The 24,910-nt window shown below is 37.6% G+C and overlaps 1 protein-coding gene across 4 annotated transcripts in view; it reads right to left on the reverse strand.

Annotated features, from left to right (window-relative positions):
• Positions 1-24,140, reverse strand: part of LOC115215193 (rho-associated protein kinase 2) — a 217,590-nt gene extending 193,450 nt beyond the window's left edge. The window contains exon 1 of one of the 4 annotated variants that reach the window (XR_003881955.2): positions 22,522-24,140. Coding sequence is in view for 2 of the 4 variants with exons in the window: in XM_029784383.2 (XP_029640243.1) it covers positions 22,522-22,620 (99 nt within the window). In the remaining 2 variants the exon portion in view is untranslated. The remainder of the gene's footprint in view (positions 1-22,521) is intronic. The other 3 variants (XR_003881956.2, XM_029784383.2, XM_029784382.2) reach the window with 3 other exon arrangements.
• Between the last annotated feature and the right edge of the window lie 770 nt (positions 24,141-24,910).

A 24,910-nucleotide genomic window follows, 5' to 3' on the forward strand; every position in this document is an offset into this window, starting at 1 on the left:
GATGTGTTACTCTACCTTCCATATTCACCGGATATTGCTCCTTCGGATTTCCACTTATTCAGGTCTCTGCAGAATAGTCTTAATGGTAAAAATTTCAATTTCTTGGATGACATAAAAAGATACCTTGATGAATTCTTTGCCACCTCAGTTCTGGGAGGAGGGTATTTCCAAGTTAAAGGAAAGATGGAGACGCATTGTGCAACAAAATGGTTCATATTTGGTTAATTAAAAATGTAATGACAAATATTTATTTCCTTTAAAAATCAGCACGAACTTTCCGGACAACCCAATATATATAAATATATATATATATAGTTCATATATATACATATATTCTTCTTGCAGTTTCTATCTACCAAATCCACTCACAGGGCTCTGGTTGGCTACACCAGAAGACACTTGCCCAAGATGCCACACAGTGTGACTAAACCTGGAACCACGTGATTGGGAAGCAAACTTCTTGCCACACAGCCACATCTGAATCATGTAGTGAATGCATTGTTTTAGAAAAAGTCCATGTTACACTGAGTTTACAAATTTGCCATTTAGCAATCTGTAATATATAGGTCTGTTAAGCAATGCAAATAGTTCTGGATCTGATAAACAATACTGAAGTACAACTGCAACAAGTCTATTAAATCACTTCACAATACTTTTTTTTTTTATGAAATTATAAATTCCACATTTCTTAAGATTGCAATAATATTTAGAGAGAGATTGGTATCTAACTTAGTGATTAAGTTAATCCATTCTCAAATACCAGACCTATGCTTTAGTATTTAAAATGATAAGTTGAGGGACAAATTGTCTTCCAGGATAGAATACTATTCCATTATAAGTAGTGTTTCTCTGAAGGTTAGGTACATAACTAAGATAAGTACAAGTAAAGAGCTGAAAGATAGATTAGCCTACATCTACTTAATGGTTGACTGGCACAAGTGGTATCTAACAATGACAAAAAAAATATTACCTTTACTGCTACAATTCAAGTGCATACTTCAAGTGTAACACCTCAAAAGAGCACCTGTACTTACTAAAATGAATGATTGATGTTGGAGTGTGGGTTCACTAATTAAGACACATGTCTCAGATTTTAAATAGTTTCCAATGATATGGAGAGCGAGAGTATGAACAATAGAGCAATTTGAAATATAATATTGCTGTTCAGACATACAGCTCTGAAAACTCAAAGGACTGTAACTAACCACAGTTTCAAACAGCAGTTGTGAAAAACCAAAAATGAGTCAGAGGAAACTTGTTTGTAAACCATTCAGCCCTGGTGACAGCAGTAACCGAATTTTATACAAACAATTCTTTGTTTTCTTAAATGCAAGGACCATATCTTTGGAGTCTAATGCCCCGAATATGTCTAGAGTTGGTCTCATAACAAAGCCTATTAGCTGCACAGTCTCCATGTTGAACCCACCCATTATAAAAACTTCTTTGCTTCCTGCACCCACATTATGTTTATCTTTCAAAATGCTCTTCTACTTATTACACGTAGACCTTAATTTCATGACACAACTCACTTCCGGTGAGAGAGAGAAAGAGAGAAAGTGTGCAAGTATGCATTTTCCTTCACTACACAAACTGTTGACAATTCTTGTCTAAAAGGGCCAACACAAACTACAAACAATGCCCTTCTCAAGAAACAACAATTAACAAAAAAGAAGATACTGTTTATTATAATAACACATTGGTTAAAGTTCAACTTTAACCAATGTGTTATTATAATAAACAGACAGAATAACAATAAAGAACCTTATTCGTTATCAGAGCTGAAGGTCTTTTGACAGCTTAGGAATTTGAATTCAAACTAACCTTTAAAATATTAGGGATCAATGAAATAACTTGTCATGGGGCAGACAGAATTTGCTGAGGCAGATTTTCTACAGCTGGACACCCTCCCTGTTGCTAAACCTCACCTGTCTCCATGCAAGGTAATATTTCCCCATGGCTAGACATGTTCATCCAAAAGACTGGAAACGAACAACATTACTAGTGTGATGGTGATGCTCATGTGTCTCCCCTTGTCTTGAAAAGAGTGCACACATCACATACATCACACACATCACACACATAGAACAGGTTTCTTTCAATTTCCATCTACCGAGTCTAGTTACATTTTGATTACACTTGCCCAAGATGCCATGCAGTGGAACTGAACCGGAGAACACATGTTTGAGAAGCAAACTCTTAATCACACAACCATGCCAGTGCCTTTCAGCAGTTTTTCTGATTTTTTGGCAAGGTTGAATGATGAGGGCAAACTAGTGAGTATATACTGAAAGCAAAATTTGAATTCATGACCTTTGAATTAGTAGTCTAGCATCTTAACTATGAAGATGAAATTTATGTTCTCCTACTAAAAACATATGCACAAGAAATGCAACAACTAATTAACAAATTGCTATTAAGTGCACCAGGTTACATAAAGCCTACAGTAGAGAAATGAAGATATTTAAGGGAAATAAACATATTTCAATTTTACTGCAAGATTAGAAAATAGGGCAGACTATGGGAGAAAAGTTTACCTGACTAGAAATTGACCATATCAAATTAGTAGACATAAGTGATGAAAATGGAGATTAATTGCTTAATCTCATCAAGATTAATTACCATCATCATCAAAAATGCTAATTTTGAACTAGAGATCTAATTGTCTAGTTAAATCTTTTGGAGGTACATCAGTATCATCACATCAACAAACCAGGTAGTTAACAATTAAATTTTGTGTTTGAAAAATGTTTAATCAGCAATGTCTGCCAATGACTGTGAAGTAAGAAGTTTTCACCCCAACCACATGGTGTTGAGTTCAGTGCTATTGTGTGGTACCTTAGGCAAATTTCTACGATAGCCTCAAGCCAATGAAAATCATGTAAGCGGACTGGATAGGCAGAAACTGAAAGAAGCCCGTTGTGTGTGTGTGTGTGTGTGTGTGTGTGTGTGCGTGCATGCATGCATGTTGTTGTCTCTTCGCTTTTGACATCACATGATATGCAAGCTTCATTTTCTGCCTACAATGGAACTATATATGGTCATGTGAAAAACATTATTTTGAGCATCCACATGCAGAAAATTTGCCTCAGCTGATTCCGTCTGATCCATGCAAGCATGGAAAGTGGACGTTAAAACAATGATGATGATTCATAGGCATTAGATAAGTCTATGTGCATTCAAACTGCAGATACACAAGTGTGCATTGTAGCTAAGAAGGAAATTTATAACTTACATAGGCAAGTTTATACAGTGGATAAGTTACTGGTCCAGTAATAATGGATCTCTAACAATAAACATTCAGTTATTTGATCAACTGAAATATCTACTCATTAAATTTAGTGTGCAAGTGGCTGGACATGACAGACATAAACAGCCTTAATATGAGTTACAAGCAGAACCAGCATAACAGTGTTACAAGGCTAGGCCTTCAAATTACAGATGCATTCTGTCCAACGGGCTTCCAACCCTATGTCACTCACAAGCATTGGTCAAGCCAAGACTATGGTAAAAGACATGGGACCAAGTTGCCACATCGTGAATTTAAACTAAAGGTCTTATATTTGCAAAGCAAACTTCTTAATCCATTCTCAACATCATTTCACCATGCTATGTCCGTAACCATTCTTGTACTGGCAGGTTTAAAAGCAGATCACTCTTTGGACTATTCCTAAAGTTCCATAATCTGATGGCAAGAGAGAAAAACAGACCAGACTTGCTTATTTTGTATAAGATGTATTAAATGTTACATCATTATGACGATGATTATGATGGTGGTCATTTTCACTACTTATTATTACTGGGAAGGCCATAAGGGTAGAGTCCTCAGGCACCTCTCATAGGGGTAGAGTCCTCAGGAATAAGAGTCAATAGGGTCTTATCAGAAGCAACCACCATTGTAGATTCCCAAGCATGAGATTATAGATATTATCCAACCATCTCCTTTATGATCAACCCTTAGTTTTCCAACAGGTTGGCTTGGTTTGCAGAATCTGTCTCGTGATCCTTTCTCATAACATTCAAGAGCTACCCAAGAATCTTGGATATATTACACTTTCAGAGACAAACATATAGTTACTTTCAAAATCAACTCATTAAATATAGTTGTGTTTTAATTGCTCCAACTTATCAGTCATACTGAGATCTGCAGTTGACATTAATCATTAGAGTACCAGTTGATTATTCAAAGGTTTGGTGATTTGTATAGAGATTGCTAAGACAGTTAACTAAGACCATCCAAGCCTGAATAGAGCAAGTTATTATCACTTGTGAATTTAGCTCAAGCCCGAAAGAATTCCAGAACTCCAAAACATAAGATGGCTCATCCAGAACAGACTTGGATTTAAACCTGCCAAAGCAAGCATTCACACCAGGTCTCCAGCTTGAAGATACCTTCCTACTTTTCTCCCACCACTCCTGAAAAGGATAGAAGTTGCACTTTCCTTCTATCTAAGTTTATATATATATATATTTATATAAATTTAAAATAATAAGGGTGAAAAATTGAATATTAATTTGATTAATATCAATTTAAAACCAGTGATCTAGCATATTAAAATCTGCAGGTTCAGAAAATTATATTACATACATATAAGAGGGATGACTACAACGTGGACAACCCTTATGCTAGAAGTAGATCCGCTATGGTCTTACCACTAAGAAAGGAATGTTCTCAAGATAATTTAGCGAATGCCAGAACGTAAGCAAGCAAGACAAATGAAAAGAAACAAAATTATAGATTAATCATATACATGTTTCCCTATCAACAATTATGCAATTTTACTTAAGCAATTGTCTGTAGCTCTTCAGTATGATAGTGAAACATGTATATGATTAATCTATAATTTTGTTTGCTCACTTACGTTCTGGCATTTGCTAAATTTTTTTGAGAACATTCCTTTCTTAGTGGTAAGACCATAGTGGATCTACTTCTAGCATAAGGGTTGTCCACATAGTGGTCATCCCTCATATATGAATATATATATATATATATATATATATATATATGTATGTATGTATGTATACGAGCGAGTGGATAAACGAAAGATGGGCACTCAACAAATTTATTAGGAGTTACATGTATGGATCAAGACAGTTTGATTCAAATTTGTTGGTACTCTTGAGTTTGGCGGATGACTAGCATGACACTTGAAACTCAAGAATACCAACGAATCCATATATATATAAAATCATCATCGTTGTCCTTTTCCATACTTGCATAGGTCAGTCGTGGAGGCGCAAATAGCCCAGTGGTTAGGGCAGTGGACTCGCAGTTGGAAGATCGCGGTTTCGATTCCAAGACCAGGCGTTGTGTGCGTTTATTGAGCGAAAACACCTAAAAGCTCCACGAGGCTCCAGCGACCCCTGTTGTACTCTTTTGCCACAACTTTCTCTCACTCTCTTTTCCTGTTTCTTGAGTAATGCTGTGATGGACTGGTGTCGCATCCAGCCGGGGGGAACACATATGTCACAGAAACCAGGAAACCAGTTCCATGAGCCTTGCTAGGCTTGAAAAGGGCAACGTTTATCGTTATAGGTCAGTCAGAGTTTATTGAGGCAGATTTTCTATATTCAGACGTTCTTCCTGTAGCTAAACCTTACCAATTTCCAAGCAAGGTAATATTTCCCATGGCCATACATATTTTCACAATATTGGAAATGAATGACACTGCTTGCCATGAGAGTGATATTTCATTTGCAACTTTTATGCAATGTGAAAACAAGATCTGGGCTGGTCCGGGGCTATAGTTAAAAACACTTGTTCAAAGTGAATCCAAAACCATGGAACAGCAATTACTATGCCATGCTATACATTTTTTTTTTTCCATACATAACTGAGTGGTATTTTTGTTATGAAGCAAAATATGGCAGGTTGTATGTACCATCCAAGCTCTCAGTGAACTTAGTTGGTGACCTAGTTTTGATTTCCATTTAAATCTACTTCGTTAAGGGTCTTCAACAAGACAACACACTTTACATAACTTCATTGTACAATGACCCCTGATACTGAAACTCTCTTGGTGAGAGAGAAATATCTCACTGTATAGGACACCAATTGAGTTGGTCACAAGAAACAAAGAGATTAATTGTTAAAAACCCAGACATTATGCAACCACTTTCACTCCTACTAGTGTACTTATTCCAGCCAATAATGCTACAACTATCACACCAGCCAGCATCAACACTTAACCACCATTACCACTTCTATCAATATAAACTGCTAAAGCTAAACATCTAATATTGGTTTAAAATGTTGGCACAAGGCCAGCAATTTTGTTGGAAGGGTTAAATTGGTTACATCGGTTAATTGGTTAAATTGGTTACAAAGGATGAAAGGCAAAGTCAACCTCGGGGGAATTTGAACTCAGAATATAAAGGTAGACGAAACAATGCTAAGCTTTTTGTCTAATGTGATAAAGATTCGGCCAGCTCACCACCTTAGCAACATATCTAACACTGGTTTTAAATTTTGATACAAAGCCAGTAATTACAGGGTAAGTGTGTAAGTCAATAAAATCAACCCCAGTGCTCAGCTGGTACTTATTTATCAACCCCCAAAGGACGAAAGTTAAAGTCAACCTCAGCAGAAATTGAATTCAGAATGTAAGGGTTGATGGAATGTTGCTAAGCATTTTGCCTGGCATGCTAACATTTCTGCCAGCTCACTGCCTTAGTTGCACAGCTAGTATTATAATTCCCCATCACTAATATTACATAATTTCTATCATTATTACTGCAATAAACATAGCCCCTAAGGCGGTGAGATGGCAGAATCGCTAGCACACCAGGCGAAATGCTTAGCAGTATTTCGTCTGCCGTTACATTCTGAGTTCAGATTCCGCCAAGGTCAACTTTGCCTTTCATTCTTTCGGGGTCAATTAAATAAGTACAAGTCATGCACTAAGGTCGAAGTAATCCCTTTGTCTGTCCTTGTTTGTCTCCTCTATGTTTAGCCCCCTGTGGACAATAAAGAAATTAATAAACGTAGCCCCTATTTAACCCTAAGCACAAAATCCCCCTACAGTAATGCTAAACAAACAAAACAACTATTGTGAACAGGAGAAAATACCCATACACATGGTTGTTTTGGTGCAACATTCTGATGAATACAAAGAACAAATACATAGAACTATTTTGTAAAGGAAATTCTAAACATTTTCACAGAGCTTATTTTTGGTAAAACTTCCTTTACTCCTACACTCCTATATGATTAGCAGTTCTTGAGAGAATATTTCTCAGAGACCAGCTTAAAAGTATCACAATGATGTGGTACACAACATCATTGTATATGCACATATATGTATATATTTGCTTACACACACACACACACACACACACACTCATATACCATTAGCAGCAGCTTATATCCACTTTTCAGGGCAGTATTTCTTAGGTAGTGTTTGATGGGTGGATGCCCGTCCTGTCACAAACTCATTTAACCACCTCTTACAACATGCAGAGATGCAGTGTATTTGTATTCTAAAACCAGAATACAAATAGCTTTTACACACACACACACACACATTTGCTCTTTAACAACAACTTTTCCATTCTTTCATGGATGAGAAGGAATTCACTGAGGCAGATTTTCTATGGCCAGATACCCTTCCTTTCACCAATCAAGATGATATTTCCCCATCACCAGAAATGTTTACATGGAAAATTAAAAACAAAAGGCACCACTTGTATGACAATGACAATCATTCTACAACTCATCGACACAATGAGACACAGACACACACACATATGCATATCTATCTATATATATATATATATATATATATATATATATAATCTGAGGGAATATTATTCCAAACTTACAGGGAAAAATTTAATTTAGAAATACTAAATCAAATTTCACAAAATATAATATATATATATAAATTAGAAAAAAAAACACCTTTTATCAATATGAAAAATGAAATCATACCATCAAGAAAATTACATATTATATAAAGATTAAATATAAGATAAAAGATAAAACATATAACGATGATTAAGTAATATGCACCGTGACTGACCAGGCTATCAGATGTTGCTACACATCGCTGGTCACAATGCGCTTCGCATTGTTTTAGCCTTCAAATGACACCACCCTACTGGCTAAGCGAGCAGGCCATCAGAAGAAAGAATGAGAGAAAGGTCTGGCAAAAGAGTACAGCAGGGATCGCCACCACCCCTTGCCGGAGCCTCGTGTAGCTTTAGATGTTTTCGCTCAATAAACACAACGCCCAGTCTGGGAATCGAAATCGCAATCCTACGACAGCGAGTCCGCTGCCCTAACCACTAAGCCATTGCGCCTCCACACACACACACACATATATATATATTACTCTTTACTCTTTTACTTGTTTCAGTCATTTGACTGCAGCCATGCTGGAGCACCACCTTTAGTCGAGCAAATCGACCCCGGGACTTATTCTTTGTAAGCCCAGTACTTATTCTATCGGTCTCTTTTGCCAAACTGCTAAGTGACGGGGACGTAAACACACCAGCATCGGTTGTCAAGCAATGCTAGGGGGACAAACACAAACACACACACACATACATATATATATATACATATATACGACAGGCTTCTTTCAGTTTCCGTCTACCAAATCCACTCACAAGGCATTGGTCGGCCCGGGGCTATAGCAGAAGACACTTGCCCAAGATGCCACGCAGTGGGACTGAACCCGGAACCATGTGGTTGGTTAGCAAGCTACTTACCACACGCTTCTTTAAGTTTCCGTCCACCCAATCCATTCACAAGGGCATGAAGCTATTGCAGAAGATATTTGTGCAAGTGTCATAGAGTCTTCCATGGCCAATGGAATTCAGGAAGTAAATGAATACTGAATGTGATCAGCAAACTGTTATTTCTACTATTTCAAAATGTCTTCACCCACAGAGAGAGGAAGAAACAAAGCCGTTACAAAGACTTAAATAGAAAGACGGTGGGAAGACACTATGAATGAAAGATATGGAAACCAAAAATAAAGAACAACACTGATATACAGGAAAGAAGAGTTAGGGTTCAGGTGTTTTCAGTAAAGGCATTTAACATTATTTATCAATTGTTTTCCATATCAAAGTTATTATACAATCATTCTATTTCAGCTAGCACACCCACCAATACCTATACACATTCTGGCAATCTATTGCTGCACAAGCCAATGCGGAGGCTTCTACATACACACACACTGGTAGCATCCAACTAAAAGCTAAATACCTCATGCCAGGACATGTATTGCTTTGGTGAACACAACCCTCAAAAATATCCTCCATTAGTGACACAACTTCACTTCTTTGAATACAAAAATCACAACCACTAGACAAAAAAGAAAAAGTCTTGCACCACACCCTTCTTATGCACATTAGCAACACGCAACTTAAGCCTACTCTGTCATTACAAATGCTTAGCCACAGCATCTCCGATAAATTCTCATGGTGATCTCATACATATAACATTACCACAACTGCATCTCAAAGAATATGTTTCCTCTTCAGAGATTAGTTACTGATCCACTACAAACTTCAAGCATGACTCACATCAGTGCAACACATAGATGCAAATAACCTCTACTGCATCCAAAGGAAACTATCCAGTTAGTTCTCAAAGTTTCACCCACCACCATGCAATGAATCACTCACAAATGTAATGGTTCTTCTCCCTATATCCTTTATCCCTTCTACAACATCTTCTACACTTCTAATCTAGCAAGCTATGTATCATCTCAGGCTCTCACATCAATTCTCACCAATCTTACTATTTCAATTCCCTGCACTAAACACTTCTCACTCCTTCTCCAGAAATGCAAAACTGGAATTATTTCCACTAGAATTTTTGCAACAAATAATACGCAGACATGGCTGTGTGGTTTACAAACTTGCTTTCCAATCATGTGGTCTTCGGTTCAGTTCCACTGTACCACACCTTGGGCATGCAACTTCTACTCAACGCCCAGACTGACCAAAGCCTTGTGAGTGGATTGAGTAGATGGAAACTGCAAGAAGTCTATTGCGCGTGTGTGTCCTTGTCTAAACATCACATGATGGGTATAAATGTGTGTCATTGTCATACAAGTAAGGCTGTTCGCTTCCATCTTCAATGGAAACATGTCTAGCTTTGGGAAAATATTATCTTGGAAAACAGGTGAAGTATGGCATCAGGAAGGGAATCCAGCTGCAAAAAGTCTGCCTCCCAACAAATTCTGTCTGACACATTCAAGCAGGAAAAAGTGCATGGTAAATAAAGATGATGATATCAACCTACAGAAGTTCCCATTGAGCCCCGGCCACATTAATCTCACTGCTGTGTGTTTGTCTTTGTATGACAGCCTCTGATGAAATAATGAATACAAAACAAGGAGAAGGAAGCATCTACTTCTAAATCAAGTATGTGCACCTTTATAGAACCATTTGATCTGATAAAAATAGAAACCAAGTCACCATCAAGTCACATCCTACTGTTTTAACAAAGAACTCATAGGATAACATAGTCTTATCTACATTAGATCTGAAAAAAGGGTGGATGACCATAGTTGAGATGTCAGATCATAGATCTACTGGAACTGGATTTCAGAGTAGGCTTGGAACTCAACAACTATGCCAAAATAGAAATTGGTATCCTCATAATCAAATATAACTGCGTAGATATCACAACCAGAACTCCACTAGTACTGTCTTCTATTGATTTCTTAACTACTGCAAGAACCACAAATAGAATATAACAACAGCAACCAGGACTAACCGCCAAATGACAAGCAAAATATTTTACCACTACTAATACTACTACAACTAGAAATACTATTGGCCCATCAGAGAGTCCTCTTTCAGCAGAAACCAGAAACAAAGCTACTTATAGACAAATCAATAGGATATCAGTACTAAATTATGTCTATGGCCAAGGAACTTAACTCACAGCCACTCGAGATTTCAACTAAGTGTGTAATAAATAGATTAGTAAAAGACAAAATGGTTCACCATAGCAAGGAGCAGCACTCATTAATATCATCGCCATCATTTTATGTCCACTTCCTAGCTGTAGTATCCACTACAAAGTCCAGTTCACCTCAGAGCTGAGACCCTGAGAACTATGCCAGCAGAGCGCACCTTCTTGGTAGGGCCTACCATACTGGACAAGTAAAAGGACAGAAGCCAGATTATTATGGACCACCTCTTCCGAGAGGTAAAAATGGGTTTGCATAGGGCCAACTTACAGAAAAACAAAGTTACAGAAGCATCAATAACAATTCAAAACCAACAAATCCTGGAAGTGGAAGGCTTTTGTTCAGGGAAAACCAGCCCAAATTTGAGAACAGTTAGCAATGGCTGATAGACCATAGGGAGCAAAGGGTTTAAGTAAGTCCCATGCTAGCATAAGTTGAACTGGTTGCTGTGACAGTCAGAGTCGATTTTTATTGAAGATTATTGCTCTCCTAGATGGGTTGAATGACCACATTTTGCTCATATATTACACCACTATGATACTGATTTTTAACATAGACACAAGTCCTCAAATTTGGGAATATGCCAGTTAAATTAAATACACACACCTGTTCTTTTTTTTTTTTTTGTCACTTTTTTTTTATTATTGTGAAAGGATGAAAGGCAAAACACAATCTTACCAAGTTCTAAAGTCAGAACCAATATAGTCATAAAGGCATTTTATTTGATACCTTACTGTTTCTGTCTGATAGGTGCAGTTGTATCATTAAGAAGCTTCCCAACAATGCGGTCTGGAGTTCAGCCCCAATGTGTCATCAACTCCATAACCTTGGGTCAATCAAAGCTTTATGAGTAATTCGTCACATGTAAATGTGTGTGTGTGTGTGTGCCCTAACCTAACATCATGAGATGGTCATAAATGAACATCACCATCATACAGATGATGTCCATTTCCAACTGTCCATTGAAAAATCATGTCTGACCATGGAGAAATATTAACTTGCTTGGAAACAGGTGAGGATTAGTAAGTAGCAAGAAGGGCAACCAGCTGCAGAAAATCTGCTTTGGCAAATTCTGTCTCACCCATGCAGTGGAAAAGTGGATACTAAATGATAATGAGGAGGGTTCATAAAACTACTTTAGAAAGCCCATCCAACCCATAATGCAGGAGAGGTGGATGTAAAATGATGATGATGGGTGTTCCAATTTGCTTGTAATGAAGTGTTCAAATCCTCCAGTACCAAAAATTAGAAGTTCTAACAATGTAGTCCTACTTTCATATGTATCACTTCCAGAGAGGTTTAAAACTAGCCTACGTGAAAGAAGGACATTAAATGATGATGATGATGATTACAACTACTAAGGTAGCATTTTTTCCAGCTCTTTACGTTTTGAGTTCAAAACCCGTCAAAGTCAAATTTGCTTCTCGTCCTTTTGAAGTCTATAAAATAAAGTACCAGTCAAGTACTGGAGTTGATGTAATCAACTTGCGTCCACTGCTCTCCTAAAAATTGCTGGCCATGGGCCAAAATTTGAAACCATTATTATTACAACCACTACCACTACCAACAGGCTGCAACAACTAACCAACAGACAAGCTATATTTCTTCTCTACTAAAACAAACTCTCCTCCTCTGAACTAGCAAGCCACTACTACTACTAGTAACACTACCACCTCTATGAGTACACCCACTACTAACAGCAACTATGAATATAAGCGATACAACAATCTGCCAAACAGAGGAATATCACCAACATATCAATCAGCCAAATGGTAGTTTGTAGAATAGAGCATGGTGGAATGGTAAATTGCATTCAGAACCTCTTCACTAATTAAATCTTTTTCTTTTATTATCTATTCATTTATGTCGATCATTAATTTGTAACTAATTTGGTTACAAGCCAATGAGGGCGCCTTTACACAGCCATTCAATCTGCTAGATATGACAGAAAAATTTTCCTCAAATCAAGTCTACTGACACCAAGAGAAGGAAGGATACATTAAATAATGTAGTCTTGGGTATACTATGCCAGAAAAAAGAACAAGACAGGATGATTGAGGTTGGAATGCCTGTGGTCATATGTCTTAATCAAGGCTGGCAACAACCAATTTACTAAATAATTCTAAAGGAATGATGGAATCTAAGTAACATAGGTCTGTCTTTGTGTAAAGTTACATCATCATCATCATTTTAACATGAAGAAAGGAGCAGACAAATCTGCTGTATTGCATATCACTGTCCCTAATTTTCTTACATGTCTATCTAGGAGTACAGATAAACAAATGGCATGAAACTTTCAAAATATCATATACCTTCAGAAGTATACAGACACACACTATATATATATATATATATATATATATATATATATATATATGAGCAAAATGCACCCCCACCCCGTCCAATGGACGATGCTGAGTTGTCAAACATTTAAACCAAATTTTATCAAAACAACTTATCCGACCGTCCCATAGGCCTCCCCTTTGAGAAACACTGATTTAACCTAAATTTGAGACACCAGCAAAAGAAGAAATAAAGATAGACTTTTTTTCTATTCCAAAGAAAAACGATTTTATTCACACAAATATGCAACCGAAGAGTTTAAAGTACCAGTAATGATAAGGCTGTAGACTGAGAGAACACAAATGATTTTTGTAATTTTTTCAAGATTTATATATGCCCTGATACCATCGGTATCTACATATCAAATTTAAGCGCAATCAGATGGAGGATGCCCAAGATCCTAGAAGACACACACACAGACAGACAACGGATTTTATATAATAGATAAATAACAACCACGTGAGCATTTAAACAAACATTTGTTTTTTTAGAAATACATAATACGCACATGCTAGTTTGGTAAGTGCTAATGCACAAAACTCCCAGCCCTTGAATTATTATGTTGCTTTATTAATGACCTGTAGGGACACTGTATTTTGTTATGCAACCACAGTATACTACAAGGTATATTAAATATTTTCTATCAGTCAATACTGTGTTGGCAGTGCTATTACATCACTTGATAACCTTAACAAACTATGTTACTTCTATTATATATTAAAATAATATATATATACATATACACACACACTCACTGTTAATTCTAGTTGGTGTAAACAGCCTCTGATCATAAAATACTCCCTTATAAAGCCAGATACCAGCATAGAAAAGCAAAGTGATGACATGTAAGCAATGCATGTACACTCATATACGTGTATATTACACATAAAATGTTTATGTGTGTATGCTTATACAGATTGATGGACAGAGAGAGAGGTGTGCAGTGATAGACCTTTGGAGAGGTGGTATTTATTTGTTTGGCACCCTTCACAAATGTAATTTGTATTGGTGACAATAGCGCAGCTTTGTCAGTGGTGCATTTTGGAGTTTGCATCCCTAAGCAGTATTATGCCCAGATTCCTTGCACTTCCAGAGATTTCAGCACTGCATTCATCCTTCTTTTCATAGTCAATGAAAGTATGCACAGGAGCAACTCATGTTCTTTTGCTTGTTCTATAAGCTGTGCTAGAATGAATATGTGATCCATCAAACTATGGTCTTTACAGAAACCTGCTTGCTCTCTTGGCTGCTGGTCAAGCTGTTTTTATAACCTAGAGACAATGACGTTTGTAGAGTTGAGACAAGATGCATATGGGGTGATAGTCTCTTACATCTTCTTTACTAGCCTTCTTTTGAAGCAAGATGGTATTTGACTCTTTCCACAGTGAGGGTATTTTAATCTTCAGAGAGCAACTGAACCACATGTCTAGAAATGGTTATCGAACACATTAAGTGAAAGGCAGCATGAACATCAACAGCAAAGCTACTAATGCCATCATATTCATTGCTGAAATCACAGAGCAACTGCAGACCATGCTGACAGAGCAGAACACTTATATAGAGCTCAGCTATGGGCCTTAAAAGGAACTGCATGAAAACAAAATCCAAGCAGTCCAAAACCAAATAGAAGTGGAAAACAGCGAAATTGTGAAGGAAAAGAGGTACATCTACAGTGAATATGTGCCAAGACATGAATGTTGAAATCTCAGAGAGAACATGGGCAGGATGGAAGACATTTACCTTGATAAAAGATGTGCTCAAAGCAAAGCTGGACAAGAACCTGCGTGCCAATTTCTTCAATGGCACCAAACTACCTATACTCTTATACACAAGTGAGTCACAAACTACTACAAGGAGGGAAGAATATTGGTTCACTATAACGCAAAGGGTCATGAAAAGACGCATGCCAGGAATATCATTGTGAGAGTATATCCAAAATGATGCAATTCAAGAAGAGAGCAGAGTGAACGATGCGATCGTAGAATATCAAAAAGTATGTTTTGCAGAGCCAGACATGTTCAAAGTTTGCAAACAGCAGCTGAATCTATGCAGTTAGTTGCTGAAGAGTATCCAAAAGATCAGAAAAGGCCTCTAGAAAAGGCTTCCACAATGATGTGAAGACAATTTAGTTAAATGATTCGTTAAAGGTACGCATAAAAGCAAATTCTTGATCAAAATCAAAATGGAAATAGTAGTTGTGGCTAATGCCAGTACCGCCTGACTAGCTCCCCATGCCAGTGGCATGTAAAAAGCACCGTCCGAATGTGGTCAATGCCAGTTCCCCCCTCCTAACTGGCTCCGGTGCCAGCAGCACGTAAGAAGCACCCACTATACTCAGTGATTGACATTAGGAAGGGCATCCAGCTGTAGAAACTTGGCCAGATCAGATTGGAGCCTGGTGCAGCCTTCTGGCTTGCCTGTTCCCAGTCAAACCATCCAACCCATGCCAGCATGGACAACGGACATTAAACGATGATGATGATGACATACATATATCTTTTACTTGTTTGTCACTTGACTGTGGCCATGTTGGGGCACCACCTTGAAAGGTTTTAGTCAAATAAATCAACCTCAGGACTTATTTTTTAAAGCCTGATACTGTATCAGTCTCTTTTGCCGAACTGCTAAGTTATGGGAATGTAAACACAACAGCACCAGGTGTTGAGGACAAACACAGACACACATGTGTGTGTGTGTGTATATATATATATATACACACACACATATAGATATATAAACACACACAGTTTCCATCTACCAAATCCACTCACAAGGCTTTGGTCGGCCCAAAACTATAGTAGGAGATACTTGTCCATGGTGTCACACAGTAGAACTGAACACTGAACCATGTAGTTGAGAAGCAAGCTTCTTACCATATATAGCCACGCCTGCGTTATGTGTATATATATATATAGCCACGCCTGCGTTATGTGTATATATATATATATATATATATATATATATATATATATATATATATATATAGAGAGAGAGAGAGAGAGAGAGATATAGATATATATAATTGTCAAAGTAATTCAGTGCAAATCTAAACTAAATCTAAACATTAGCCATTATGTATCATCAGTTTTATTTTGGTCCTAATCTGACTTCAATTAACATAAAGGGAAGAACCTCTCGTTGCTCCCATTAACTTTATGTGTGGGCCACAGTGGGATTACAATTGCACAGATGGTAGAGAGCCAATCTAGATGCTCAGTCCAAATCCAGGTACTGCTCTTGAAATATGCTTAAGTATCAGTTGTTTTACACCAAACCACATTATATGTGCCTTGCACCTTTAAGACAGGGATTTAAGCAGATTTTAAGGAGATTTAGCAGCTTTTTTCTAGCAAACTGAACAGCTACATAGTGTCCTCCTAGAATCAAAGTACCAATAATATGTAGTCTAGAACCTGTACTTAAATGAGAAACACTTGTGTTTAAGAAAAAGAGTTCATTCTTTTCAGCAACAGCTTCTCTTCTGGGTTGACATGAAATGTTCCTCGATACTTAGATACCTATCCTCACTTCTTCCGTTGTTGTTTTTTTTTTGGGGGGGGGGGGGGTTCCACTTCTAATTATATATCCTAGATCCTAGACGAGTAAAGGGCGGTTGGAGGTATTTTACAGTGGAGTGATCAATTGTTATGTCTGAAAGAAATTGGCAACAACTGTAACTGGTAATGCTGTATATTGACCTCAGTTGTTGAGTCGATTGTAGGATAGGATAGTGTGCGCGATGAAGAAAGAGGAGGAGAGAAATGAAGGAGGAAAGGAAGAAAAATGCATTCACAAAACGAAAGAAACAGAACGATAGGATGTTTTTAGATACATACATAAAGACAGACAGACAGGGATGGGAGGAGATAGATACAAATATATATATATATACGACATAGATACAAATATATATATATATATACGACAGATGAACTGATAGCAAGAGAAGAAAGGAGATGAATAAACGCGTGAGCAAACTGGCGCAAACACAGAGCATAGAATGGGAGCGACATGGCTGAATCGGTGGAATGAGTTGGGTTAGTGTAAAGAAGAATCGGCATCAGTTGACGAGTTGACACGAATGCCTTTGAAAAAAACGAGAAGAGTTTATAGTAAAATCTGCAGTATGTACGGGAAGTGATAAAAAGATGAGACAAGAGGCACATGGAATAGTGTGAGAATATTTAGTGGAAGATTAAGAGGGAGGAGGAGATCAAACTGGTTTGGATGACAGCAGCAGAGTAGAAAGAAGGATGAAGAAGAGGCGACGAGGTGTATGTGTGTGTGTATATATATATATAGAGAGAGAAGGGTAGAATGAGAGAGAGACTGACAGTGGTGGAGAACTGACTGAATAATGCTGAATCGGAGAAAAACCAGTTTGACTTTTTTGCGGGAAACTGCAATCCACGATAGAAAAGAAAATAAACAAAAAGAATGAAAGAAATTAAATAAAGCTAAAAATTAGAGGGAGAAAAAGACGAAAACAAAGAAAAATAGAAAAGAGTAAAACGAAGAGAATGCGTGGAAAGGAGGGAAAAGCTTAGAAACGTTAGCAACAGAAGAATTCGCCAATTTCAAACAGGTTAGCAGGTGTCTAAATGACAAATATTCATTGCGGTTCTTCCCCCTCTTGTTAAAAGAATACTCTAATCTAGAAACTATAAAACTTCATTAAGGTACAAGGCAGTTGGCTGCAACCTTTTTTCATTTGCGGTACACTTATATCCTTTTCAAAATAGGGCGGCACACCTGAACTAGAAGTATAGGGAAACAATTATATTCAGGTTATACTGTGGCACACCAGTGTATCGCACTGGTATAAGGGACCGGTTTGGGGCTTCTAGTCAAGAGAAAGAGAGAGATACATAAAAAGGAATCGGAGCTTTATTTCTTCTTTATGGTGACTGAAATAAGCTAAAAAGGACGGGGAAACTGCTGTACTTCCACATACATTCCCAGCAAAAATGATAATTTTAATTAGACAATGGAAAATTAAAGCAGCTGCTGTTATTTAACCCCTGGTCTGCCCTCTCAGATCAGACCTACGGTCACAGGCATTCGAACTGTAGGCGTCTTTTGTTCAATGTTTTGCAGGAATATGCTTTCCAATGTGTCCATTTCAAAAAAAAAATTTTTTTTAAGACAGCAGATGTAATTTAGGGCAGATATGGCTGCTACATTCAGTAGGTCGAGTAGTTTCCCCTTTTGGTTCGGAAAAGTGAAGTATTCTAAAGGAGTGTGGGATGATGACCGGTCAAGTCGATTACAGAATTGCCGGTGAGTAAAGTCCGTAGTCAGGTTATATTTCCGGCTCTAGCCAAAAACACTTCACTATCGCTGATTATTTTACTAGAAAAACAAGAAAGTTCCGAGGTGATTTTATTTTGAAATGCAGTCAGTTTGTCTCTGGACTCTCCGCTTTCCTAAACGGATGAGGCGGTTCCATGGATGTTATCGATGGAATCGAAACCGGGTTGTGAGTTCGGTTCATACAATAGGTTACTTCTAAGATCTTAAATCAACGATATTATTTTTTGGTTTTTTTAATAAGTCTGAAATCTAGTATCTTTAGAGGATGTAAACAGAGGTTGCGACGAGTATTTCTGCTGGGAAAAGGCATTCGCAACGTAAAGAAAAGAAAATGGTTCCAACCGGAAATTGCAAGTTGTTTGCCGGAAGCTCTACATTTCGGTACATACCAATGATTACTCCTTGGTAAACAAGGTGACACACCACTGGGATGCGTGTGTGTGGGTGGACTAAGAGTTCAGATCTATCTTTGGTCTATATGTTTAACCGTAGACTAAACTAAGACCCTGTCGCCATCTCCACCCCAAGAATAACTCTTTTTGACTACACACAATGCAAAATTTTGAGTTAGAGGATATAAATAACTGAATTGACCATAACATATTACTAATACTGGGTTCAATTAACACCAGAAGGCTAAACACAAGGTTGGTCTCGGATATGAATTAAAAAAAAAACCTTAGAACTCCGAAAAGCAAGTAGCCAGACAAAAATATCCACGGTGGTGCGTGTGCCATCACAATAACCGTCGCCAACATGAACACAAATCCTCCAAGATTTTTAAGAGAATAAAGGTTTAAAGCATTTACAAACATACAAAACATGAATTTCTTCCAACCAGGAAATAAAACATTCAGGTGCAGGAAAGACATGTCAGGAGCTTAGTTGATACAACGAAGTAAAATCATTAAAAATGTTTGAGTTGTTCTCGATAGAATCTATGGAGAACAGCAGAAACGTTTTTAATGATATTACTTGCAATTTCGTCATTCGTTGTATCAGCTAAGCTCCTGGCAAGATAAAAAGATGAGATGAAAACGAGGGAGGAAGCAATGAGGCTTTCATAGACATCGATAAAAAAAAACACAGAAGGAGTTCAGGGAGGGAGATGAGAGGAAATAGTTTTACCAGATGTCAATAAAGGAGTTAAATGAGGCTTATGAGAAGAGAATATGATCGGAGATTGACATCCTAAACATTCTTCCTGGCAGACAAACAACACTTGAAAACAAATTGATTTTCCTCATTCTTGAAACACGATCGAACTGGAATTTAAACGGATCGAACTCGGGCAAGTAAGCGGCATTGTTGGTAGGTATAGAACAAATAAATTGTAGAATACATTGGGTTCTACTCAGCAAAATAGTTTACACAATAAACCAAATTAAAGTATCATTAGAAGCAGGTATTTAATCTAATTTGAAAACACCTGAAGTTAAAAACAGCACTGACCAAAATGGTAACACATCTTCCTATGGCGAAACATTCAGGACAGGAACAAAACGACACTCGCTCATATAAGCACTTTAATGTCTAAGGATTAGCGATACTGTTCTTATAATCAATTCCCTTACATAGCTAAACGTAGGGGTCGATAGAAATGCTAGAACTCTTGTAACCTTTTCAGTTAATGCTACAAAATTAATAGTATTTAAGGTACCATTAAAACCTTCTGGAATTCTGGAAAGGTGTTCTCACAAAGTAGATCCCTGCAGTAAGTCCAAAATTAAAATCGAGTAAAACATGCCCCAGACGCTTAAACACAGCATTAGGGAATACCTAGTTCAACATCCTATGTTTAGTGCAAGTCTCACGGAGCCAAACCCCTATCAAACATAAAGGATTGTCTCGTCGTATCAGCTTTGCAACAGGTTTTCAATCTTCTGCATAGCACATCTGCCACATTGCACACTTACGAAACACGTTTGCCCTTTAGAGGCGACATATATACTACAAAAACAGGTACAAAGTGCGAAGAATATCTCTGTGTTATATTAAATTCACCAACATCTCAAACCTAGCACAAATATGTTCCATCTATTTTAAGACAAAAACATTTCTATCAAAAGATTGCCGCGCAAAACAAAAGGGTAAAAAAAAAAGCACCTGTTCTAGCTCATAGAAATTTATTAAAAGAATGTGATGACTCGAATTCCTTTATATTAAACGCATAAAAAAAAAATTGGATCTTCTGTGAAGCACCTATGGAATGTGGATAGACTTAGTATTTTAGTTAAATGAGCATCAATTTTGTCACATCTGTTATGTGAATGTGTTGGGTCAGCATTAGTCACGATTCTCCAAGAGGTTAGCAGTGAAGACGTGTTCAGTGATGGAATAGAGCCAACCTTACCAGTTGACGGACAAAATATACACACACACACACACACGTATTTGCATGGTGCATACACGACTCTCACTGTGAACTGTTTCGGCTAGGACATTATTCATAGCAGCACTCCACCAAAAACTAACCGACTTCTTTGCAAGTACTTCTGTTTTAAAAATAGCACTACCATTTCCTCTCCCTCTCCTCCGACCTAACCTCCACCTTCATCATCCCAGTACTATCAGATGAATTAAGGACACGAGCATGAAACGGGACGGGGTAGTGATGGGATACCAATTTACTAAACAAATGGTTACATTATATCGCAGTATAAGAATTTAAAGGAGCGCTGTGATTAAAGAGGTTAAAGAGAAATATCGTGTGTGTTAGACGGCTAAATGAGAAAACCATGTGTTTTGCGGGGTGCAGAGCAATAATAAAGTACTTAAAGGAGACGAAAGGGTGGGAAAGATAAATCATAGAAATATTTTAAAGGAAAATCCATGAAACATCTCGTTTTTTAAAATATGGAAGTAGAGAGAGAGAGAGTGGGAGACAGAACATCTTTGGATATTGAGGAAAAGAGAGCAAGTGTGGTGCTTGTCTGTCGACATAATTCTCAAGGGACTGATATAACGTGATGTTAAAAATCTGACATCTGGGGTGATTCAGGGATGTAGGTTAGGCTTGTTATTGTTGTTTAACCCCAGGTCGACTCCGATTGAGCAGATTTATGATCATAACGTCATTTTATTTTGTTGTTCAGGCATACATTATCCACTGTGCCCTTATCTTTTTTTTTTTAAGACAGTAGGGTATGATTTAGGGGGAGCAAGCTACAGAGGTCTCCTACCAGTCTAGTAGGTCAAAGGTTGTGTTCTTTAATAACTTGAGTGTTAAATAATAAAGAAACAGGATTAATACTTTAACGACTGAGAAGTCTTCTTCGGACCTGACCTGACTAATCAACACACCTATGTGTGTGTGTGTGTGTTGGTGGTAAGATTCCGAGCAAGCGGTCCTCATCGTTAATGGACTCGGAAAATGCATGAACATCACAAGATTTTCTTTGACTATTAGCAAAGATTTCTGATATTAGGGATGCGTGGGCGAGAGAACCGAGTTTTGTGGGATACGGTTTTTTTCTTTTAACTTTTTTATTTTCAAAATCATAACCAATCTAAATAGAAATGTTTCTTTTAAATATCGAAACCGACTCGGCAAGATCTTATTGTAAACATAACTTATATGAAATACTCGAGCGTCAGTTCATCTTCATGACTACTTCCCAAAGCACAATGTGTGTGTGTGGTGTATAATCAATTACAAGTAAATAAGCTATGGATACGAGCCACCGGCAGCCAGTCAGAAATTCGTTCGAAGTCCATCCTGTCTATCTGACAAAGGGTTACAAAACAATCGAACATCGAGTACATTGAAGTAATTTAAAATAATTGTCTTGTGTGGCGAAAGAATTTCTTCGAGTTTTTTCATGAACTTCATACGCAGTATGGAGGAGTCGACAGACTAAATAAAGGGGATAATTGGTATCTGAAAGAGAAAAGGGGATTAAGGCAAAATAAAAAGATGTTGCAAAAGACTTACCATAAGTCCATCCAAATTAATATTTGAGGTAGTAGTTTTAATTTCCCTCTCCAAGTCCTTAAGACGTTGGTACAACTTGGGATCTTGCAGTAGAGACATGATGGCAGTATGTGGCAGAGAAGGAGCGAACACGGAATCCCAGTAGTAAAAAAAATTAAAACTATATACTTAAGAGACAGGGAATTAAAAAAAAAGGAAAGGACACCGATATTTTAAAAGTGTCAAAAAGGGATCATCTTAAAACTGGGGGAAAAAAATTAATCCGTCACTGTGTTTAAAATTACCACCCGTCAAGTACTGAGATTTTTATATAGACGGAGTGGGGAAAGTCTCGCCTAATTAGCTATATTATAAAGACAGGTTAAATATTGAATAACAATAGAGACGAGGTACAAAGATGACCAAAGGTTATGGCCATCCTCACCGAATCATCCACCCTGTCTGTCACTTAGGAAAGGCGTGAAGTGTGTCTATGTACGTGTTGCCAGTTTTAATGTATACAAGACTAAAACAGCGACAACACCTTCCCTAAAAATTGGATATCTAAATAATTTATTATCATTTATTAAATACTTGCAATACTTTTATTTGATATTGTCTTAGAAACCTAAAAATACAATTTTAGTTCATTTTCCCGTTTTTAGTCATTAATTGACCGGAAACAGTAGAGAAGAAATACCGGAAATGGACGAAACCGGGTGATGAAATGTACATGTCAAATTAGCTGAGAGAGCCCAGTGCGCTTCGGAGATAGATCCACGGTTGGAGAGGCTTCTCAATGTAAAACCAGACGAATGTTTGATTATAATAGTAAATATAAATTACATGAATCAGTCACACATCTATTTATATAAATATATATTAGTTATGGATGGGTAAAGGTAGTAAACTTAAATTTCAAAAATAGTTTGGCAGTGTTGACTACAAACAAAACGACTTCCGTTCATGAAATTATTATAACAAATACAATAAAGGGATATGTTGTAAGAAATTATATAAAACCAGTAAACCCTAAGATAGTTACAGATAATAGATTAAAGGAAAATCCGCAATAATAAAGGTGGGCCCCACACCACCTTCGTCGCGACTTTGCCTCTCCTTCTCATTCAGAGCAAGATTAATTAATTAGGGTTGTAATGATTTGTTAGTAATAGTAATCCAGTTGGTTTGTATAATATATCCAGAAAGGGAGAAGGTTAATTATTTGGCCGCCAGCGAGTGGCAGACGGACAGGATCCGGCTTTAGGTGAAGCCATCAAGCCATTCTCACTGTGGAAACAGAAAAATCCATTGAGTCTTTTCCTTCGTTTTCGGTCTTTTCCCTGGGTTTTTCGTTCTGCTGCTCCAATAGACTTCAATCATCGAAGTGAAAGCAGCTTTTCACTGCCACACACTTGCAGTAGTGATCTTTTTTAATATTCCACACAATGCTTCTGTCTTTTAGAGTAGATCTGTTTGTTTCCCGATGGCTGAGGCATGTGTCTGTCTGCTTCCAAACACGGCTGGCTTCATTTAGCTTTCTTCCGTAGGCGCCATCACAGCCTTAACAATGGCCACCACCTATACGGCTCTACCTGCCACCGCCACTCTCACCTTGTTTACTACTCTATCTGCTACTTCCACGGTCTCTCTTACTCTGTCGCTACCACCACACTACGTCACTCGTCTTTTATGTTTCCCTGCCTTTCTCTTTCCTTCTGTCTTTCACTTTTACTCTATCTTTATTTTCCTTTCCCATTACAGCAATTACTCCATCTGTCATCAGCCCAAAGCATAATTCTCTCTTTCTCTATTTTTTTATTCCCTTTTCTATGTTATTATAAGCAGTCGCTCATTCTGCCGTCACCAACTTCCACCACAATCCTCTCCCTGGCTCCTCTCACTAAACCTCGCTCTACTGAAGAGTAATAGTGGCAACTGGACTATTACTACTTCCACTTCAATAAAATTCTGCAGGATAGCAACTTCTGTTTGCACAACCACCTAGGAGGTGGTGCGAACCCTGAACTATTGTTCAGTAATTCAAGAAGAGTTTTTAAAAAATTAGCCGACTTGAATATTTAGCGAATAGGGAGTACTGAGATAGAAACAGAGTGGGTCGTCGAAGAAAGAGGTTGGGGAAAAACTGACGAAGAATGGCAAGATGAGAAGAAAGCGATATGAGAGAATAAATACAAAATTTGTAAGAAGAAAAAGAAAGGTCACCGTTTCAGTGAGAAAGAGGTGAAAGAAGCGAACACCAAGAGAAAGGAGAGAGATACTGTAAGAAAAATAAGGAAATAGCTGGTTTTACATTGCGCGGTTAAATAGCAGAATAAAAGCCGTTATTTACAAGCTGAATGACTCATGAAAATGCCAAAATCTTTAAGTTAGGGAATTAGGCACGAAA

This window comes from Octopus sinensis, linkage group LG8, assembly GCF_006345805.1.
Source record: "Octopus sinensis linkage group LG8, ASM634580v1, whole genome shotgun sequence".
Classification (NCBI taxonomy): domain Eukaryota; kingdom Metazoa; phylum Mollusca; class Cephalopoda; order Octopoda; family Octopodidae; genus Octopus; species Octopus sinensis.